The sequence below is a fragment of the Aptenodytes patagonicus genome, chromosome 4 (assembly GCF_965638725.1).
Source record: "Aptenodytes patagonicus chromosome 4, bAptPat1.pri.cur, whole genome shotgun sequence".
In the NCBI taxonomy this organism is placed as follows: Eukaryota; Metazoa; Chordata; class Aves; order Sphenisciformes; family Spheniscidae; genus Aptenodytes; species Aptenodytes patagonicus.
Window position 1 is genome coordinate 72160174 of NC_134952.1, and position 22912 is coordinate 72183085.

At 44.9% G+C, this 22912-nt stretch overlaps 1 protein-coding gene across 1 annotated transcript; it reads right to left on the bottom strand.

Annotated features, from left to right (window-relative positions):
- Positions 1-4891: 4891 nt before the first annotated feature.
- MGST2 (microsomal glutathione S-transferase 2) lies at positions 4892-16355 on the bottom strand. The gene is made up of 5 exons (XM_076337666.1): positions 16298-16355; positions 11143-11242; positions 9868-9938; positions 7888-7969; positions 4892-5095 (listed from the first exon to the last, which is right to left on the bottom strand). The coding sequence occupies exons 1-5, from the start codon at positions 16353-16355 to the stop codon at positions 4963-4965; spliced, it is 444 nt and encodes a 147-aa protein (XP_076193781.1). The 3' UTR covers positions 4892-4962.
- Positions 16356-22912: the final 6557 nt, after the last annotated feature.

Here is a 22912-nt window from a genome sequence, read left to right on the forward strand (position 1 = left end):
TGGGAACCTCTGGCCTAATGCTGGCCTCTGTGAGCCATAAGATACGCTCTGTAGCGAAAGCGTCTCTAGTGTACAACTACCAGTACCAACTGTCCAGCTACCGATTGCCTCCTCGTGTGCTGCTGTCCTTGGGCCCGGCGATGCGAGGTGCTCAGCCGCTGAAATCCACAGGAACTGAGGGGCTTGGCACCTTGCATTTTTAAGTCCTGCCTTTCCCTGTGGAGCACAGATATGCATCACGTTAAGGAGTGGGAGCAAAACGGGCCTGGAACCATCCCAGTGCCCCGTTACGGTTCCCTTGCAGGGCTTACCTGGACGAGGGGAAGCATCTGTTTCAAATGCTGTAACGTAGGCAGGACAAGCTGCGTTTGTAACATGGACTAGCTGGTCAAGGTGAGCTATCAAACCACCTTGCCCTGACTGCTAAATTTTTAAAAAACGCTTTAGTTACATCTCTTTTAGCTAACCCCTTTTTAAAATACAGCACAAGGACCCATTCCAGTTCCTACTGAAGACGATAGGGGTTTGCCTGTCCGCTGCTTCAGCAGGAGCCGGGTTGGGCCCTAATTCAGTGAAAGAGAGCACCAGCCAAAATTTTCAGTCTGTCTTGCGGGTAAGCGGCTCTTGGCCGGACTAGCCTGAACGGAAGGGATAGGCAAACAGTGAGAGAAATGGTACCCTGAAGGGACGAGGGCGTCGTGCATATGTGTGTGTCTGCGTTGAGCGTGTGGGTGAGGGAGTGACGAGCTGCTGTGGCACATACCTGTCCTGCCCTGTACGACGGAGGCGTACCAGGATGAGGAGGCAGCGAGCCCGCTGCGCGGGGGACGGCGCTGGGGACGGCACGGCATCCCTTTCTCGGGTGTGAGTGAGCGGGGGTCGTCTGCCAACGCAGAGCTGGGAAATGAGGGTTTGGAAACACACAACCGTCACGCGGCGGCCAAGTGCAAATCCGTGTGCGTGAGGGAGATACAGGCTTTGGTGAATAAACGGCGATGAAGACTGAGTCTCCGTTGTCTTTGTAAAGCTTCCTCCAAATACTCCGTACTGGGACCAAGTACTAGAGAGGTAGATTTTAATAGATTTGGGGTTGTTTTTTTTCTTTCTTACTATGGTGCTGATGTATATGTAATGTTTAAAAAAAAAAAAGTTATTTGTAAATATGTTTTTACAATTCTACAGATATCACTGGGTCTACTATCTGTAAAATATATACATATAAAAATATATATATATACTGTTTGTTTAAAATAGAGTATTTTTATTTCATTCCTTAACTCATCCTTACTGCAGTGGTATTGCACTTCAGATGACGTCTAATTACTAATTTGTACTGTATCCCTGACAGCAACTTGCTCCATTTTATTCAGATTTTTCTAGTTTTCTGTTTTTACTTTGTACATTAAGCATTGCTTATTTCCTTTTAAGACCTGTACAGAGCTCTGAAAATGTAGAAAAAGACCTGATGTTAACATACCACTTTTAAAGAAAAAAACAAAACAAAACAAAAAAAAATAAAAGATGGTTATCTGAGTCATATACCAGGCTGGTTTACAGGATCATCTCTCGCCCCACGCCTGTGCCTCGGTGGGTGATCTTCCAGGGGGAGGAGGGAAGCCGGCCTCAGGCGGGCCTGTTTTCGGCCCCGGGGTTTCTGTGTGGCTGCCTCACCGCACCCTGCGGAGCTGCCCTCACCCAGCCGGAGTCGGGGCGCTACAGGCAGGGTATAGCTGGTACCAGGCCGCCCCTCTTGCCCCGGGCTTGTTCAGCAGCCGGTAAACCCCCTGCATCCCGGTTAGCCCCGCCGGGCACAGCCGAGCGGCTCCCCCTGCGGCAGCGGAGCCACAGGTTGCCGTGATGAGCTGCCGTCCGGGGAGTGCTTCGTCAGGTGTCTGCCTTGCTTTGGGGTCATGGTGCCCCTTTCTCAGAGCAAGGAGAGCTATCAGAACTGTGTGTGCTCTGAGGTGAGGTCTGCGCTCAGGCAGTTGCTACGGGGGACTTGGTCCATAATTGGTCCCATTAGAGGCGGCAGCTCCAAACTTTTGTGTTTATTCTGTGTAGGGAGCAAAAGTAGGGAGTAGGGAAGTGCTTTCAGGGGAGGACACAAGATGGAGAGCCCAGGATGTAGGAGTCCTGTGGCTGAGATCTGGGGAGGTGAGGTGGGGTGGAAGAAGGGAGATGTGGGGTTGGACGTAGAAGTTGGAAAGAAGAGATGGGGAAACTGGGGAAGCGTGAAGACACATGCTTAGAGTAGTTCCCTATCACCTTCTACTACTACAGTGTGAGAATTGTGTTGTCAGAAGCCTTTTGGAAAGTGCATGTAGACTTGTTGAATTTATACGACCTGTTCAAGATAAACATGCCATGTAGCCTTCAAGGCTCGACACCAATTTCTCCGTGTTTTCAGCCTACTGGGGAGTCGTGGGGGATCAGACACTGGACTTCTGTTTGCACAGCTTGCTCTTCAGGATGTCAGTGTGGTTTGGCTCCACATACAACCTTTAAGGTGAGGTTCCCCTTCTCTCCTTAATGTCAGTCCTTTACCATTCTAAAGGAACGGGGCACAAAGAAGGAGGCTGGCCCAGATCAGAGCAGCCTGCCGAAGTTACTCCTCAGCAAGTGCTAGCAGAGGACTTGCTGAGAAAAGATGCTTTCAGCGAGAGGCCCCTAGGTAGCAACTGGCTTTGAAGCTGCAGCAAGGACCATCGTCGTTTCTGATCGTGACCAACAGATGAACATTTGCATCAGCTCACAGCGTTTGCTGAATGCGCAGCCTGCTCCTGACTCCTCAGGAACCACGCAGGCAGGAAATGGTGCGGTTCTCACTAGAGTTAAACTAAATACTGACACTGACAGCATCCATCTGTTACAGGTGTATTTTGGTTTTAATGATACATGAGTCAGTCATCCTTCGATCAGCGACATTCTGTCCTGGCTTACTGGGGAAAAAGCAGTGACTCAGAAGACAGGCGGCATCCTCAACTCTAGGCCTACTTCTGCCCTCTCGTTAGCTGGTGCAGCTCCTAAAATGCTAGGTTCATGTTCATCCCCTAGCACTCTGGCTTCGTGCTGCTGGATGATGCTTTGCAGCCTCACACCTGCATTTTTTGGCATGTGAAGTTGTCCCTGTGCGACAGCAGTTTGTTCCTTTCTGTGGAGTAGATGGGGTATGGGAAGCTAGCTATAAACACGCCAGACCACTACAACAGGTAAGCTTGGAATGGAATAATTTCAGAGGCAAAGACCTCTTTGAACACAGTTAGCGACCTCTGGGCCTCCTCTAGTGCGTATTTCAAGCCTGTTACGTAGTTTGGACCTTTGTCTTGGTTTTTCTTCTGGTGGCAGCACTTCCTGCTGCCCATGACTGTCTGAAGGCATCACTGGCAGGTGGGTAGGTGGATTGTCTGTCTTTCAGCTCGTAGAAGGAAAGTTAGTGGAAGAATTCCCGGTGATTTCTGTGGTTGTTAAATCTGGCCCTGTTGTACTTTCTCCCTGGAGGCAAGTGCCAGGGAGTTGCCCTTTCCGCAGCTCTGTCAGCTCCAGCCTGTTCACCATCACGACCTGTCCTTTTCCCCTCGGCAGCCATTATTGGACCCAAGTCTTGCACCTTTGCACTTGTTTCATTTTATTGTTTCAAATGCCATTTCAGCCTTTGCCGCCTGCAGGCACTAAGTTGTGCCTTTTAATCACAAGCTAACTTCTGCACATGCAACGCGTCCACCTTTTTCATATGAAAGTTTATTATGAACCTGATCCAGCACTCAATTATTTTGTGCTCAGGTTATCCATCTCAGTACACTTCTAGAAAGACCATAAGCATGTTCATTATATAAACGTGCAGTATTTTTGGCCAACTCCTGTCTTCAGAGGCACGACAAGGAAAATTTATGCCTGCTGGCTCTAGCCAGCATGAGTATATTCAGCATTGCCTAAATAATGTGAATTACCAGGAACTACCAAAACAGTCAGGCATGGCCTTGCTTCCCAGATCTTCTACATACTTTGAGCTGATGGTGCTAAGCCATGACTTCCCCCCCCTTTTAGCAGAAAACTGTTTTCCTAGTCAGTTTGGTTTTCATTGTCATTTGATGATTCCCAGAGCTGTGGCCGTGCTGGGACGTTTGTCTAGTCTTTCCCACACCCCAGCCATCTGTGCCTTGGTGGGAGACAATGCAGTAAACCCAATTGTTGGACGAGCATCTGTTCCTTCTTTCTGTCTGGGCTGGCTCTCCCTCCCGCAAGTGCCGCGCTGTGGGTACAGCCTGTCTTCGAGAGGCTTTGTGTGAAGACTGGGATCTGCCTACAGGAGGGCCCCACTTCTACGAGAAGAGTGTTTGAGCGCGTGTTGAACTGTAAACGTGTGTGTAAAATCAAAAGGCCCTCACAGATACATAGGGTCAAGTGCAGCTTTAAATGTTTTCCTGAAGAAAGCAGTGTTTCCATATGTGCTTGAACAGCCTCCTGCAGTGGGATTGGATATACTTGGAAAATTGGGACCTCGCAGCAGCATATTGCATCGAAGCGTGTTTTTACATTTGTGCAGAACGGATGGCACTGCTGGGGGAAATGAAGAGGGGTGAAGGAAGACTACGGAGGCGTTGGCAAAGCTGAAGGACATCGGGTAAGACGGGCTGACGCTTGCCGTGCCAGTTGCAACTAAATTACTTAGTGAATTAATGGGTTTAGTTTTATGTAATTTGTTTAGGGTTTACAATACTGCATGGGAAAACGGAACATTTAATTGCAAATGCAGATGTGACATGACATTCTGTCTTACTGACTCTTTTTCAAGAGTGTAGGGAAAGGAGAAAGCGTAAACAGCTCAGGAAAAACATGCATTTTACATTGCAACGGGCTGTTAGTAAAGAGCTCTGATGCTTTATTCACATACAGCTTATAATCTTTTTGGTGTCCAGGGAAAGCATCCACGTTATTTATTTATTAAAAAAGAAAACCCAGTCTTCAGAACAATTTACGTAGTTTCTTCATAATGCTGAAGTCCAAGTATTCATCCAGAAAGCTGTTAACAATCCCAGCTGCACCCAGGGTTATCAAGCAAATCAGAATTATCAAATTCAAATAAAAGCCTGTTAACCTAGAAGCGGAAAGCAGAAAAATACTGTTACGAGCTGTACATGGTGTGTTTACAGTGAAACTGCTTGTCCACACCAGTTAAGAAGAGGTGTGGAGAATCAGAAAGGATGACTGCTGCAATGCTACCTTGGGGTGTTTTGGTAAGAAACCATTCCCGCACGTGACTGTTGCTAGGGAGAAGAGAGATTCCTAATATCCTCTCTATGGGAAAACTCTCCCCCAGTGTTTCATGTGGAAGTTAGGAACTTGCTCCAGGACGAAGCTACCTCATCCCATGACATGAAGACCTGTAGGTAAAGCCTCAGACAAGCTTGAGCGCCTCATTGCAACTCTAGGCGTAGGAGTGTGGGAGAGAAGCCTTCGGGGCTGGGGGAGAGGTGTGCATGTTTCTTACATCCACATCTGTTGGCCAGGTACTCTCCACTGAGCTGGGAGGTCTGCTGCTGGTTATCACTTTGACTTGGAGATGGATTTTTGGACCGGAAAGGAAGAGTGTTGATCCTAAAAAATCAGCGATCAGGGCACTTGCTGGGGATGGGAGAGGGACAGGTTATTTTATTTGTACAAAATGGAAAGCTCCCACAGAAGAGGCTGAGAGCGCCCTTCAGCTCTGAAACACAGAGCTCGCTTTTTGGGCACATGTGAGCAGGGAGCTTCCCCTCCATGCACGCTCTCCCGGGGCTGTTCTCAGCTGCCTTGGTGCAGACTCTGGTCTGACAGGCATATTCCAGAAGTTGCTGTTGGGTTGGCTTCTGCCAGCAAAGCAAGCAACGAAAGGTCTCTTTGGAGAATCCAGTCACGTTAGCATTGGAGAGAGGTCTGAGGAGCTTGTCAGCCTTCGATTTACAGCTAGCTATCCCCATACCCACAGAAGCTGAAGAGGTTGGATGCTCGGGCACCGCTGGGGGTGCGGGGAGCCTGAGAATCTCACTGGTGCCTAAAGACTTGATATAAGTAGCCTTTCTGGGCGTGCCACGTCTAGACGCGGATTTCAAAATGGGCAAATAGGAGATCTCCTCAGTTTCAGGAAAGCACGAGAAGTCTTTAGCTTAGCCCTTTAAGTATCTGCCAGAGCCAGCTGGAGGGAAGGGTAAAGGATACAGCTCACTGGCAAAGGCCTCTCCAGCACAGAAACTGAGTAAGAAGGTGCATGTTCCTGTTGCATTCTTAAAAAATCCAGCCTTGGCAAATCTGAACTGCAATTCACGTAGTCAAGCGCACGAGCATGCGTCGTAACCAGCTCTTTGAGCACGCAGACCAGGTTTGTCTTTACAACTAGCACGGCTGTAGTCAGTGATTACGGTTGAGAATCAGTGTGGAGACTAATTACCTTCTCGCTATGAGGGCTGCTGGAGGCTTGTTGTATGTTTTGGGGCCGGGTTCTGCATGCCTGACTTGTGCTGACCTGCTGCTAGCTGAAGCACCTGCTGGAGGTCAGCACCAGCCAGGCCTGCAGAGGCTGGCCTAGGGAGCAAAGCCATTTTCTAGGGCTGCCAGGCTGACTCTCGGCCCCCTCTGTTCAATGCAAAGAAATTCGAGTCTCACCAGAGCGTAAAGCTCTGTCTAACAGTGAAGCCAGCTACTGTTCTTAGGCTTCCTTGGGAGGCTGAATCCATTGGTCTAAGAGTACTGAAGAAAGATTTCTTGAACAAAGGACTTTTTAGTTTGTTGATTAAAGAAAAGTCCGTTACGCTCTGCTTGTTCATTTATTTAGACTGTTTTGCTCCTCAAACTTCCATAATAGTTGCTAGTCTTCTGGTTGTTGTTCATTGCATCATTTGAATTACTGTATCTCTTATTGGGAAACATAAAATTGTCTCCATATATTTGCTCTGGAATATGTAGCCTCTCCCTTCCCTTAAGCAACAGCTCTTCCAAAGAGGGTAAAGGATTGGTGGAGACTGTAGCGTGAAGGAGAATGGTAATACCGGTATAGAAGCTATGGAAAATAGCCCTGTAGTACAGCCTCTTGCTGCTGCAGGATTATTCACTACAAAATAGTCTGATTGTTTTGTATCTTCCTCTAGAAATATACATCCTGAGTCTTTTAATTTTATGAGAAGCATATATCGTGCTTTGTTCTTTTTATGACTGATATGTGTGCTGGAAGAGGAGCCTTAGGTCAGGACACAGAAGATAGTGCAGTGGCTTCAGTGAAACAAGAAATAAACTGTGTGTTTGAGTGTTTATAGTGGAGGGGTGTTTTGCCAGTGTGCCTGTTTGTTGAAGTAGAATTCATGTTACGAGATGCTGTGCACTTAACGTTCATTAACGTATGCGTATCTGAAGCTGTGTTCTCTTATCTGTTTGGTAAAAGTTCATCAGCCTACAAGGCCAGATTTGCTTGCTTCCTTTAGTGCATTTTGTATGGCTAGAGTAAAGGTCTTAATGGGACAAACTGAGGAAAAATGAAAATAGCAGAGAGGCAGGCACTGTGCAAGCCTTGCCTGAGCAGTCTTCCATCCTACAGCAGTCCTGAGCTGCAAAACTGCGCTTCCGTTCTCAGACCTCTCCGAGTCTGGTTCCCAATATGCTCAGTACAAAGCAGGCACCCACAAGGTGAGCATCAAACCTTTTCTCTCTCGTGACCTCTAGCACGTGCACATCTTAACCTAGGCTTCTACTGTAACAGCCAGCCTCTTCCCTGAGGGTTTCCACTTCAGACCTCTAGCTGACGCTTTACACATGTTGCATTCAATTATAGTCACTTTTCACTGCCAGTCCTTGGCTCTCAGCCCAGCTTCAGACCACAGCCTGGAGCTTTTAACCTGCATTCAGCTGGTAAATCCTTACCTTCCTTTCACAGACTGTACGTAACCATGGAAGTACTTGTAGCGGGCAAACACGTACAACACACCCAGAAAGGAAGCTAATTCTAAGAAAAAAAAGATTAATGGGGGGGAAAAAAACAGTTAGAAAACTAAAAAATGAGGATCGTAGACAGACACTTCACTTATGTTTTCTAGTTGTACAGCTCTGGGGATTTTCATAGCTACCCATACCCTGGGAAGTTGTCTTGGGAAAGAATCATTCAAAAGAGAGACATGTATTCTTAAACATTCACTACAGGAGGCTCTTGATACGGGTTTACACATAGTGGTGAGCATAGGGCTCTCCAAAAAAATCTAAAAGCATTCCCTGAAAAGGAGATCTCAAGAACTGACAGGAATCTGTAGCCCCCCCCCCAGTTTGGTGGTTATCCCAGAGACAGGATAGCGGGTTGGAGCACCGCGGCTTGACCCAGCGCTGTCATTTTGTATTGTTATGGCAGTTCATGCTAAAGGGGAGTGTTTGTTTTGGAAAGAGAATCTTATTTATGTTGTTAATAACCTGCTTTGCATTTATATAGCAGCTTTTATCCAAGGACATGAGAGAAAGCTGTAGTGAAGTTAGCTTTCTGACCTCCCTGTGGGAAGAGTATAAAGTCACTTCCATTTGATAGATGGAGCAGGGTGTGTAGGTCACTCCTATTACCCAGGACTAAGCTGGATAATTTTGTGTTCTTTCCAACCGTGCGAGTTGAGTATTACAGAGGACAGCTTTTACTGCGTTCCGGATTAACTCGTGTAAACATACCTATGGGAGATGCTCAGCTGAAAAAATGACTTAAAGGGGAGGTTAACATAATCCTTCTTTTCTTACATATGACAGCACGTGTCTGTGTTGCTGGTTAGCAACTCTCATCTTCTTCGATTCAAGAGTCTGTCTATGGGCACATGTACTATCTCGTATCCAGTTTGCTGACTTAAGTGGTGCTACTTTGGATTTACATTGCATTTGCGGTGGAGATGGGACTCTGTCTATAAGAGAGCACCAAAACAAAATTACTGTTCTGGAGCAAACATAGAAAATGGATAAGAAAGCTAGTCATTCAGGAAGGAGAGGTATAGTGGGCATGAGCTAGTTATCCTTTCTCCAGCCCCCCGACTTCATGCTTCTAAAACATCAGCTGGGGAAGGGTTAATAAAGCAGAACGCAAAAATTAGGCTCTGTCACAAGTTCTAGCTCTATGAGAGTCCACCCCATCACTGCTAGGAGACATCACGGACCCACCTTGGAAAGTCCAACGGAGTGAGAGGTATGAAAGCTCTGTGGCATCTGAGTTCAGAACATTTGGCCAAAAAACGCCCCCCTGCTAGGTGCCTGAGAAAACAGAATAGATTTTCCCAAGTCCCCGCTGCATACCTGGAGTACAGTATCTATGGCTGGAGATGCTGCTCTTATGACTGTGCATCAGTGCTCAGTGCTGTGTCCCAGAACAAACAAGTCATAGCCCAGTGGTGGTGTCACTCATCTGGGATGTAAAAACCCAAAGGTTTGCGGGCTTGAGCTCCATCAGCCAGGGGTCTGGCCACAGGCACGAGTGCTCTGACCTGAGTCTTTTCAGGCTGCCTCCTCCCCAGGGACGATAGTTATGCTTGATGTCCTGTGAGAATTGTCCCGTAATGTGCAAATAATTGTTAGTGGGAAGCATCTGGGAGCTGCTTTTCTGAATGATTCACCCTGCAAATCCACTGAATGTATGATAAATGTGCCATACACTGCCTCCTTGGTTTGCAGAGAGAAGTGAAAGCTGGTGGGGCTATGTGAACTGCCATGACTTAGTGGGGATTTCAGTGTCACTGAGCATTCTTCCAGGAAGGCTATACTAAGATAATGCAATTAAAAGAAGGGAAAAAGATGCCTACAGTCATTTACCTCCTGATAAAACTAAAGTGTTTTAAAAAGTGATGTAAAACTTCTCAGTCCGAGATAAAAACAAAAAGCGTTTACCTTGATTAAAAAACCATCCTGCAGTCCAGAGGACAGTCAGAAATATTGGGTAAAACTCCACACAGTTTTGTCTGCAGAATAAATTTGAAAGAACATTAGGCTGGAAAGGAAAAGAACTATGGGTGGGACTTTCAAGGAGAATCAGCTTTGGCCTCATTTTGTTGCCACTAAAGTTAATGCTATCGAATCCAGTGGGAGCACAGTCAAGCCAGCATTAGGTGTTCTTAAAAATTCTCTCCTTTGTAATCTCAAATACTAACTATTTCAAATATTTTCCTGGTATTTAAACTTAGACAAGGGTCTGGATCCCAACTACATGGAACTAAATAGGACAAATAATCCTAAATCAAGTGCCTGTGCAGCAGAGAGGCAGGAATTCCAGCACATGGATGTGATGTTAATCACTTATCTCCATACTCGGTATGCAAGTTTTGTGGGCCAGCATTCCCAGGACTGCAAGAGGAAGCATAGAGCTGCGCATGGGCAGCTTGGATTGCCCTGCAGAGGCCAACTGCCTTTATGAAGTGCTGTCAGGCACAGACAGCACACGATAGATCTTCTTATGGTGAGGACCATAACATCTTTATTTGTGGACATCATCAGTTTTCCCACCAATATTTTGTTGGGATATATTTTCTTGGTTGTTCTGAATGAATTTCTTTTTAATGAATTAGGCGTCCTTCTATATCTAACATATTCTGTTATCTAATACATTGTCTAATGTATTCTGTGTCTCATTATTGTTGTCCACTACAACTACAGTTACAGCAGATGGACTGTTAGAAATAAATATAAGTAGTTTTGCATAGGGTCATTAGCTAATCACAAACTGAAGCCCTTTAGGAAAACGCTGTCTTCTTAGCCAGGCTATTGCACCGTTTTCCACTGTGAAGACAGAGGTTTTCTGTGCTCGTCTTCCACGTGTTTGGTGTTAGCCACAGCCCAAGAACTGACAGCACAGCTTGCTAGATCCAGAACATCTGAATTCTCTAAGTTACAGTCAATTAGCTCTCAGCCCCTACTTAGGTTTGGGTAATCTGATTGCCTAGTTTGATCAGAATTTGAGCAGTGACTGTTTTAAATGAGCTGAACTTACCCCATTATCATTAAAGTAATAGCTGAACCATTTGAAAAGTGATCTGTTAATTGTTTTTCTTCTCTTTTTTTTTGAGCGAAGGATGCAAAGAAAAGGTAACATTTTAAGATTATGTTTTTGCTTCTCTTCTGGATTGAATTGTTTTTCATTGCCACCATCTTAATGATCTCTGGACTTACTGTGCACGAAATGTTCTGTCAAATTCTGGAGCTCCAGTGACAGCTGGGGGCATGACCTTGTGCTTCATTCTTGATTTCCGCACCAGCCAAGCAAAATGACCTGTAAGCAAAAATAAGGGCTCGCGAATTACACGGTTCCTCGGCTCAGTTGCGTCCCTAACACATCAGTAATTTTTTAACTAATCATTGTTCCTCAGCTCTTTCCATTCTGTTTGACAGAAAGAGACCAATATTAGATAAACTAGTTTTTCCCTACAGAAGTTTAGATCTTATCTTCAAGAGTGACACTCATGAGGAAGGGGAAAAATTGCTATTTCAGAAATATATTCATTCTCTTGTTGCATTTGCTACACTAGCTATGACTTAAATATCCTTCCGCCTCATCTGAATCCTAGAACTGCACAGCCTAGGAGCGGTCTACTCACACTGCAGTGGCAGTGTGCCACCTTAGCAGTATCTCGGTAACCAAATTGCCCTGATGGAGGTCACTTCCCTACTTGCTTGAACAGCATATGGTCATTTTGCTTTAGTGACGCTAAGAGCTACGATGCTTTGGAGTACGGGGCAGCATTACAACCTTTGGAAACAAAAAACTGGTCACCACCTCTTTAAAGTTATTTACCCATATCTTATAGCACATGCTTTTCCATCTGTTGTTACTGTCTCGGACTCTCAAAATTCAGTATGTTGGAAAGAGCCGAGAGCTGCAACTGGGGAGGCTGTAGCCTGTTCCCTGCTCTCCCCCCTCATCTGCTGGAGAGCTCTGAGAGCTATCTGTTGGAGGACCTATGCTGCTTCCACCTCCACTGATTGGAGCTGACAGTACTTACCTGTCTTGCAAAAACCATTTTTTAGAGCTGATGCAGTGCCATGAAAAAGACAGATTACTTAGTGTACAGTGACTAAATATCAGCCACTTACCAAAAAAACCCCAAACCAATCAAACACTATCTCTGCACTTCTCACCTGTATTTCTAGGATCACTTCTGATGTCTGTATGTATACCTCATTTTACTGATGTCCTCATTGCAAAAGTCTCCCCCTAAAAGTTGAACAGAGGCTCACAAGGACAGAAGGCAATACACAGACAGCAATTTTCTGTACGCAGCAGAGCTATTGGGCATCACCCTGTTTGACTTTAAAACTCCCTGGGTACCTGGAGTTATTTTTCTGGCCATGTCATAGCCACCCGGTGTGAGAAGCTCGCTATCTACCTTGTACCTAAACTTTACCTAGATCCAGAAACCAGGCACCCACCTGAGTTCACTAAAAAGACTTGTCTACGGGGCAGGCCTAGAGCATACCTTCTGTCCTCCCTTCTGGGAGCAGTGGCATTAAAATACAGCTAGAGATACTAGCGGTGCTGCCCTGTGCACCTCTTATGTCTTAGCCTTGTGGCCAGAGTCTTTTCCCAAAAAAGCATTTTCCCATCTGTCTTCTCCCCATATAAGTAATTATGGGCTGTGTTCAAGTGACCTCTTAACCTTTCTCTCCAGAGACCAGTCAGAGCATCTCAACTATCTCTCTGTAAGGCAGGTTTACAGGACCTTTCATTGTATTTGCATCCAGCAAGACCTCCTCCACTCCCACCCACGCATCTCTTGTCGTGCCTGGTGATTCATCCATTATTTGCCACCTTGCAGCTCTTTCAGAAGGGAAGAATGGTAGCAGGGAGGGTTTAGGGAACATGCTTCGTGGAGACCGAAACTTGTGGAAGCACAAGAATTACCTCTGAGAAATATCTTCCCGGAAAACTTCACTGAAAAGTTGCATTTTAACTTCTGTCGCCCTCAAAATGATATATTTTTTATGACAAAGGCTACGTGCTGGCAAGTCTTGCCTGGCTTATCAGTCAAAGTGGTAGCTGAGCTGTAGTGTTTTGTGCAATGGCGTTTTTCGCCAGCAATGCGCTCCTCGTTTTCTGGCCGCACTGAGCCATTCAGTGCTCACAACCAGTCTGGGACCAGGTTTTTTCTACGGAGGAACTAAGGCAAGCCAAGGCGGCTCATTGCATCCAAATCAGTTGAAGAAAAAAGCCTTGAACGAATGCTGGACAAAGTAAACTTACTGGAGGAAATAAGAAGATTAAGGCACTGTAGGGGCCAAATTGTTCTTGTTTGTTCAGTACAATTAACCAAAGCAAATCATCAAGGCCATGGTATAACCCTGGCCTCAGCCGTAACGCGATTTGCCCTTGCTATTGCTTGGTCAGCAAGGCTCTAGTTTGAGGGGCAGAGATTTGCACACGGGAGACTCTGGTTAGCCATATGCAGAAACAGGTTGTGATAGTATGATGGTACGGCCGACCATCATAAAATCCACTTCTTTAGTGGCTTCTACTGTGATTGACGGGAACTTCGCTTCAATTAGGGACAAGTGGGCTTTTATATGACAATGAAAACCAAGCTGTGGCACTGCGTAACGGGAGAACTAGAGTCATGTCTGTCACCTTAAAAGAAAAGGTGAGCCCGGTGTCCAACAAGACAGGTGCCAACCAGGGACTCAAAAAGAGCTCAGGAGAGGAATAATTACTGTATTTTTTGTTAACTGCATAGAACTTGCCTTTTAGTTCCTTTCTGGTGAATGGAAAGTAGCGATGTAACTCCAAATTTAAGTTTTGTGATTATGGTTTAACAAGGGCTAAAGTAAATAATAAAGCAATGGGAGAGCTCTTCTGCCCCACCCACTGGAGGTGCTGTCGTGAGGACTCCAGAAAGCATTGCAGCAGGAGTAAGTAAAGATTTTCAGAGCCTTTTCTTCCCCCTGTATGAAGTTGTTCAATTCTAGCAGGCTAAATTACATGACTGAGGTAGTTACAAAGTATGCTTGACTTGCCTTTGTTTGGTTTTTTTTGCTTTCATCTTCAGGTGGCATTTATGGTTACTGAGTTAATATCTTTATTCTGAAAATAGGGGACAAAGCAGGCTTTCAGGGAACATTACTCTCAAACATTTTATATGTGTTAAAAAGCTTGTAGAGAAGCTGCTACCTGTATTGCAGTGTATGATAGTGCATGTTAATTTGCATGGCCTGGCCTAACAACCTTTAAAAAAAAAAAATCAAATACTTTTTAATAATGTCTTGCTGGGTCCTGGAATTACCAAGAGTTGATTTTAAAAGGTGCTAGTTCAGAGAGATGCTTCAAAATAGAGGAGTAGCCGGATTCCTGTCCTCCCTGCTCTCTCCTATATCAATGACTGGGATTCACTCCGTCCTTTCATTGGATTCCCTTGTTTTCCCATCAGTCTACAAGGCACTAATCTCTCAAGCAAATCTTAGCTGCTTAGAAGTGGATTCATGACTGGAAACCACTTCCTGCATTGCTCCTGCTCTTTCTTTCTACCCTAGAGCATTTCTTGCACAGCTTAATCTTCGACCTGATTCTTTGAATAACTCATGGTTCTGAGACACTGAATCTTGTACCTCTGACGACTGCTAAGCGAAACCTGGCTTCCAGCACTGCTTCAGGGAGGCGGTATTGCCCGTTAGCACCTTCCTAACTCAGGACCCGAGACTCAGCAGAATAAACAGAAGAGCAAAGGGAGCACCGGGTGCTGTGTATGTTGTGTGTGTTTTGTTCCCAGCAAACGGCCAGACGCTGGGCTACTCCCCCTGCATGAACTGGTTATAACACATGCTTACGGTGCCGGTTTCGCAACATTCATTTGAATTCCCATAAATTAATCTGTGTTGGTTTACCCATGCTAGAAGGCATGCTGAAAGTCAGCCAAGCTGCGATGATTTAAATCAGATCGGCAGAGCAGATTCTTACATAGGTGTCTCTTTGGGCTTGATGTCAGACTGCCAGTGTAAATTAAACCCCAGGTTATCTTGTCTTTTCTATGATTGTAACATAAGATTAACTAATATGGATTAACCATCACAAGGAAGAACATAGGTATTTTCCCCCTCCCTCCGCAGTTTCAGTATCTGTACAATTCCTTGAGTTTTCAAACTGCAGTACTTTTCCGGATAAAGTTTTTTGTTTGTTTGGTTGGTTGGTTGGTTTTAATCCTTCACACTTTTACGTTAAAAATCAAGACAGGGAAGTTGAACTTTCACAGAATTTGATGGTAAATATTGCCACCAGAGAGAAAAGTTCTGTGAAGATCACAAGGGTATGTTGTAGCTGATCTGATGACAGAAAAACAGAATGTAAATTTTAAGTGCTTTTTATTTGCCTTGTGTTGTGTTGGGCTTTTTTTAACCTGGAAGGGTCACATTCTCAAGCTTTTTTTCTGCCAGGTACAAGTGTTATTTCAGTAGTTGAGGCTTTGAGAACAAATAAACAGACAATCAAGCCACATAGATAGGTTGCTAGATAAGTTGGCAGTGCTATAGATATTTGAAAAAAAGGCAGAGTAATTATTTTTAACTTGCTCTTAATCTCATACTAGTATAGCACAAATGCCTTCAAAATGTATCTTGTGTCCTGGTGTAAACACAACTATATGAATCAACATATTTCAAAGACAATAATGACAAGCATTAAAAATGCTACTGCAGTTTTAGACTGAAACACAGCAAAAAAAGCGTCTCAGACTTGCCCGCTTCTTTCCCTAGTCCTTGATTCTCAGAGGCATATCAGCAGGGGATAAAATAAATCCATTTAGATCTTAAAGAAATGTAATGATGAGGACATAATGTGGAATATCTCATATTATTGCTGCCTGGTGTAAAGGTTTGCTTTCTTCCTTCGTTTCAGATATTTAGTATATATCTCTATTTCAGGAAACAGTTTTTGCAGCGCTTTCAGTCCAGCATTGGTGTATTTGATTTCAGAAATTTACTCTCACTTTTGAGGTTTTCAATTGTATAGGTGCCTAAATAAGAATCGAAACCAAGGCACGATGTGGCTTTGGGGTAACTTTACGGCTAGTTACAAGCTCTCACAATAGTATGATTCCAAAAAGTCAGCAAACAAAATAGAATTGAAAACAAACTAGTTTCTCCCACAGGGAAAAGTAATCTGTCCCACTGAGCCAACTCCCTCTCAGACTACAGAGAGGGCAAACAATGCTCCGGTGAGAAAAATCTTAGGAGTTCTCAGAAGTTAAAGTTACAGAGCAGCCAGTTTATCACAAAATAATTCCCAGTACTTCAGAACCGGTGGAAACCTCCCCAAGCCCCAGCCACGCAACCCCACAGATCTTACATTGCTGGAAGGCGGAAAGAAGAGAGACAGCCGCAAGCAAAACTGAATCACCAGCCATGTTCCCAGCAGCTTCCACGTGCAAGCAGGATGTGTGCATAGGAGAGCGAGCTTGGGTGAGCAGTAAGGAAAAACAACAGGTGGGAGAATTATAGTGCTTTTCAGCATTGCAACAAAGGTCTGCCCTGGAAATAGAACAGCCTAACTTTTTGAAACAAGAGTGCAAAATTATGGCCATTTTTCATTCCTGAAAAAGTTCAAATACAGTCAGCCAGCCCTGCCTGCCTCTTGCCTGTCTGAAAGCGCAGAGAGAACAAAAACAGCCTTTCCTGACTCTGTGGATTCAGCTGTTCTTTTATGTCTTAGATTTCAGTTGCAATCTCTTTGGGGGCGAAGACTTTTTGTTCTGTGTTTGTACAGGGTCTAGCGCGGCGAGGTCTGCATCTATCACTAGTAGCACCACTCGAAAGCAGCAGGTGCAGGAGATGCGAGGGGGGAGCGGAGCTTTGTACTGTCCCTACACTTGATTTACGGGTTTTGTGGAATATGTACAAATTGGGCTCTGACAGATGACATGACAGCCACTTTACAAGTAGTCAGCATGCAGAAAGGAATTGTTCAGGATAGTTCAAAGGGTAAAACAACTGAGAAAGAAAGAAATATCTCCCGTCATTTTACTGCCTGGAGTACACTTCCTATAGCTTATGCCTAGTCCTAAAACTGGGAGAGAGTCTCTCAAGGAACATTTTTTCATCAGCTAGCCCTAACTAACAGGAAGCTTAATGTCGTTAGCCTTTATGATCCCATAAGACCCCTGGAACAAAACCAGTGTAATGTTTGTTGTGACTCCAGGATTATCTATCCACTTTGTCTCCAGCTGATGTTAAAGTGGGATATTTCATTGACTTCAGTCAAATTTGCTAATTTTAAAGGCTAGCGTAAAAAGGACTTTAAATCAGTTATTTTACCTTGCCAAATTTTAAAAGGTTATTTCATGGGTATTAATTCAGTATATTGTTCTTTCTAAAGATTGGAAGAGTAGATATACTGTAATAACAGTAGTTGGATGTTTGTGCTTCGTAACTCTTTAATTGCTGATTTATGTGCTTTAATTGCGGTTCTTGTTGTAGTATGGGTTGGCTTTCTGACCACACAGTTTCTCTATGTTTTTAGGGGCTGGTTCAGAAGTGTTCAAAACATTGTCACCCTGCTGATACAGGGAAGTGAAGGAAAACTCTGACAGAGCTGGTCATTTGAAAAGTTAAACCCACAAGGGCTAAACATTTTAAGGCCAGCTGACATTGAAGTCATGGGGTTTTTTTCAGACTTTATTCAAAGGATATGAATTTCAAAATGGCAATGGACATGCAAAATCCAACAAAGACTGACTTAAAAGTAGGCAGGAATACAATCTAGGGCAGGGGGTTAAATCCACAGAAATATTAGAAGTTACATGGCCATTATGGCTGAGCTTGAGTCTGCTTAAAACTCCGTTCACTTTCCACTGGTAGCAGAGAGTTTGTAGTTGCCTATAGATTTATAATGCTTTTGGTCATACATAGTCCACAGGCAACTTGATCTAGCGTTATGCTTCCTCCCTGTGTAACCCAGAATAGGAAGTCGGATCATATACAAAACAAGGTTGGGTTTATTTATGATTGTGGAAATACAGTAGTACCTCAGATGCCCAGAGCTTTTATGATGTGTATAAGCCCCAATATATAAATAGATGCCAGGGTCAACCGAGAGATTTCTCCGCTTATGTCAGGACATTTTGACAGCTTGTCTGTGGCTGATTTCTCAGCTTGCTCCTGATAAATGTAATTTGATTTTGGATTTCCTTCACTTGCATGTATTTCATATGTGCTTTGCTTATCTCTGCTGTTGTAAATGCATGTGTTTTCTGCAGCTGTCCAAAGCTGTCTGCAAAGCAAGAACAGAGGCTCTGAGCAGTGAAATGTAACGTGAAGTCAGAGATCCTGGTGGTATCTTACCAGACTTGGGTCTTTCCCATTTGGAAACAGTGGTATTTTATTCCTGCACCATACTTTGTATGTGCGCTTTACAGGGAAAACAAGTTTCTCTAACCATAATTTACCGCAGCGGAAACTGAGGCATTGGGTAGGGACGGGACTTGCCAGTTTCACGCAGCAGCTGTATATCAGAGCTGGGAGTCTGCGTAGCCCCAGGATTTAAGGCAAATTAGTGGTCCTGCATCTGCCTGACCTGTGCGTCCCTGGCAGACCTTCCCAAAGAGGCTGGCTCTTCCCTCTGTAGAGAAGCTCCTGTTTACCAGCAGCCAAGGCAAATCCCAGCAGGGTGGCAGAACTGCTGTCACGAGAGAGCAGATGGTTGGGGTAGTGAGACCAAAAGCATTTTAAGCGTGAAACCAGACTGATCAAATAAGCTCTTTTAATGGAGTTTACACTGTCAAAGCTGCTCGGTTTTTGTCTCTGGAAGAGCTGAAAAGAGCTTTGCAAAGGGCAGTGTTCAGTCTGTGCAGGGGTGTAACTTCTTAAAGGCCAGTCACAAGTGGCAGTGCAGCATCTTTTATTTTTAAACACCTTCTAGGAGACAGGCTCCGAAGAACAGAAAGGCTCCTCTGGCTGGAAGGGAAAACATATGTGAACTCTCATATATTTCACTGGAAACGTTTATAGGGTAAATCATGACTATGACAATGTACGAGGCTAGCTCATGTATCAAAAGCAGCTTAGCTACAGCAGTAACAATAGCGAGCTCTGTGTTTTATTAATTTACTCTGCTTTTCAACAATATATTACAAAGAACATGGGCCTGTGTGGCACTGGGTCATACTCAGGCTTTAAATTTATCAGAATGATGAAACAGGTGAAAGAGGAAGAAAATACGTTTATTCCTTCAAATGTTCCTATTTCTATCTCCTAAATACCAGTTGTAACCTATGTCTGCTGTCGTTTCATATATACTTTGCATGGGGCCTCAGAGGAAGGATGAACAGTCCATTTTATCCAGTTCATTTTAAGGTCTGGTTGTTCAGAGTCCCCTGCTTTGTGGCAGTGTTACCAAATGATAAAACAGATCCTCATTTTCCATCCCCATCCTCTGGACACTGGTGGCATGAGATCATTTTTTATGGTGGTGGCAGAGCAGATTTAAAAGGATTAAATAGAGTAGTAGCCAGAGGTTCGGATTCTTCCCCAATCTGCACCTTCTGCAGCCTTATGTCACCTCCATCAATATTGGATATAAGTCAGGAAAGAATTGGTTCATGGTGTACTCATCTGGGTGTACAAAAGATTGATATGCTTTAACTCCCATCGGTGTTAATGTGAGTTGCTATATGCACATAAATTCCCGCATGCCCACAGGCCTTTTGGATTTCCTTACGGCCTTTGGGTATCATTACATCTTTTTACTTTGGACATTGCAAGAACATATCTGGGATGCAATTCTGGACTGCGATAGAGCATAATATATTTTTACATATGTTTATAAAACCTAAACCGTGCCAATCTTGCATAATATCCCATTGTAATCATAGCAGGCTTTCAAAGTAGCAGCAAAAAGAGGAGTCTAGATTACTATGAGAAGTACCTTCATGTAATTACAGTGTGTGGTTGTTTTTTTGTTAAAATGGTGCTTTTCTGTTAAAAAATGTGGTTTTTTTCTTAAAATATCTTCACCTGTTCTCAGCTCTGAGGAGCTCAGAAGTGCAATGGCTCGGGAGGGATTACCAGAACCCGTTCAGGGAAATGGTGCGCGCACAAGCACACCTGCACTGCCATGTAAAAAAGCTGTGTGTATATGGTGATCAGGGAATACCTGGGACACACAACTGGGTAGAGGGTATATAGAGAATATTCCTCACCTCCCACGTCTCAGACCTCCTCCTCCTCCTCCTAACCTGAATGTTTCTGGAACAAGCGCTAAATCTCCAGAGAAGAGGTGCAGCCTAACACAAGAAGGGAATTCTGCAAACCCTGCCTCTCCCATTCAGCAGAAGGGGAGGAGGAAATGCGGTATACGAAGCTATTTCCCATTTTCCCCTTTGACTTTCCTTGTGAGAGATTTAAAGTATGCTGCAAAAGCTACCAGCCTGGGGATGGGATGTGGTGGGCCCTGCAGTCACATAATGTCTGAGGAGAGAGTTAGGCAAAGTCACATTTCTTTTGTCAGTACTTGCGATTATGCCTGAAGATTAGAAGCAACTCTCCCAGATTCTTCACCCTATGGAAATCAGTGTGGCTTACGCTCTGCGCCTCACTCACAGGCTAAAGCTGCTGTGGACCAATGTGATCATCTTGCCTGACTGCCTGTATAATACAAATTGGCAGCATTTCAGCAATGAATAACAACTCATTAATAAGTGATGGGAGCTGGGAGGCAGCGGTGCTTCCAGACGTTAGAATACTTCCTGCATCGCGCAGTCCCGCTGGCTCTGCATACGGTATCTCCGGTTTGCAGCAGGTAGTCTTGGGAGAACCGAGGGCTGGTCTGCGAGCTGCAGATCCTGCACGACTTATGTCTGGATCAAAAGGAGGTTTAAAGATTTTCCTGTCGCTATTGACCAACTGGAAGCAGATCCCCAGGCCAGCGTGACTGCTCTGATATCTGGAATGCAGGGGATTAATGGAGATTCAGCAAGAGATTTGAAGACGTGTTGGTTGTAAATTTCTTGTCTCCCTTCACAACACCTAGTAGATTTGTGACAACGTAGCACTTGCTGTTTTTTAACTTGCTAACCTTGGACAAAGAGCTATTTTAATTAGCGAACCACTTCAGCTTGAGGGAGTCTTTTCATCCATACAGAAGGAAGTTTAATTTCGTCTTTGTGGAAATCAGCTATGCTTAGGAAGTAGGAGGTAAATTGTGCTCATGTTCAGCCTTATCCGATGCTTTTAGGCGATGAGGCAGATCGTTTGCTCAGGTAGCTGGCGAGCCAGGCCCTCCAGCCTGGCCAGCTCTTCAGCGCGGCTTGCGTTACAGACAGTCACAACTGTGTGCCATTATTTATTGCCTGCATCTTCAGCTTTTCAGAGACACTATTGGTAAATGTTGGCTCTCAGTGTCACGGTGATGCTTGCTTGACCCCAGCTACCAGGGGAATGTAGCAGCGCCGGTCATTGTCATAATTGAAAAACTGACAGTTTTCCAAGGTGCCTGCTGTAGTTATGCATTCAGCTGCTCCCAAATTTCTATCAGGTGGGATGCCCGCTTCCCTGAGATTCACTTGTGTGACTTGGCCGTGCTAACAGAGGAGGTTAATGGCAGAGACAGGAACCGGAGCGGGTACCTGGCTGCCGCCTTTGAGCTTTGAATTCCAGACTCTGCACCCTCCTCCCACCTGGCAGTTCGCAGAGCATGCAGGGACCTAGACGCCAGCTCCCTCAAGAAAAATAATGTAAGCAGCTGACACTGTGGCTGCCATATTTACACAGGCATGTTTTGAAAAGAAAAAAAACCTTGGAGAGTATCTTCCTTCTACCATGCTTCTCCACCTCTCTCTCCAGCCGGGGCAGCCCCACTCAGGTCCAGCCCTTCCATGCTGGAGAGGGGTTTGATCCAGGCGCTGTCGGATCAGCCGCACTCCCAGGTCGGCTGCTCCATCCTGGCTTGGCTTCTGTCTATCCCCTCAGCTCCTTTCTGTATCTCTCCCCGGCGCGATTGCCATTTCTTCTCTTGGTCTCCACAGCCTCTCCTCGCCAGTTAGAGGCTCTGCTCTCATCCCTTCTCCCGCTCGCTCACTCCGCCCATGTCCACTCTCCCCTGAGGGATGCTGCCTTAGCTTTCGGAGCGGTTGTACGTTAAAGCCAAGAGGCCCGGGAAGCTTTGTCTGCTCCCGGGCAGGGGAGGGGGTCCCCCGGCCGGGGTCTCGTGTTGCTTGGCAACATATTTCTCTCTCCTCCGACAGTCATTTCCCCTCGCAGCGCCTGCTGATGCGCACACAACAAATGACAGAAATATTACAGCAGCAGTTGCTCCTGTCGCTGTTTACTTGTTATTTATGGGTATTGCCATGAAAGGATTTGTAAACATTTCTTCACATCCTTCCTTACATGCTTTTGTGGCACGCCTGTCTAATTAATGAATGGTCACTGCATTTCAGTGCACGTGACATACAATCTTATTGGCATTTTCTAAAGTGGCTGCTGGTTCTGGACGTTTCCATTTTTCAGCCCCAAATTGAGATGTCCAAGGTTTTATACTCAGAAGTGCAAAAATCCAATGTAAGAGAGTCTGGCTTAACTGCCTCAAATCGTGGCTCTCATTTTTAGGTATGCGTACACTTAACAAATTCTGCTCAGAATCGCTTTCTGTCCCTTTCAAAAGGACATTAAGGCTAACGTTAAGATTTCAAAATGAAAACGTTTCCATGAACAGAGATAAAGCAGCAAGGGTTTTTCCTGATGTCTGAGTCTCCACTTTATCTGTTTGCCCTTTCCTCTTCCACAATAACCACTTCCAGCTTAGTCTTTCTGGTTTGCATTTGTGGATGTGCCGAAGAAGAAATATAGCTTCACTTACCTGTTTTCTCTAAAAGATCACAGCAAGAAAGCCAGACCACATGCGTTTTCTGATCTTACAATGAAAACTGTGCTGAGGCCTGTCCTTACTTGATAGACTTTTGTCACTCAG

What these genes read in the sequence shown, in the direction of transcription:
- MGST2 (XM_076337666.1), bottom strand. Translation starts at nt 16,355, where the DNA reads ATGGCTGGTGATTCAGTTTTGCTTGCGGCTGTCTCTCTTCTTTCCGCC. An exon ending in TCTTTCCGCCTTCCAGCAAT is followed by an intron (nt 11,243 to 16,297) that starts GTAAGATCTGTG and finishes TTTTGCTTACAG; the next exon opens with GTCATTTTGCTTGGCTGGTG. An exon ending in GTACAGTCTGTGAAAGGAAG is followed by an intron (nt 5,096 to 7,887) that starts GTAAGGATTTAC and finishes TTCCGCTTCTAG; the next exon opens with GTTAACAGGCTTTTATTTGA.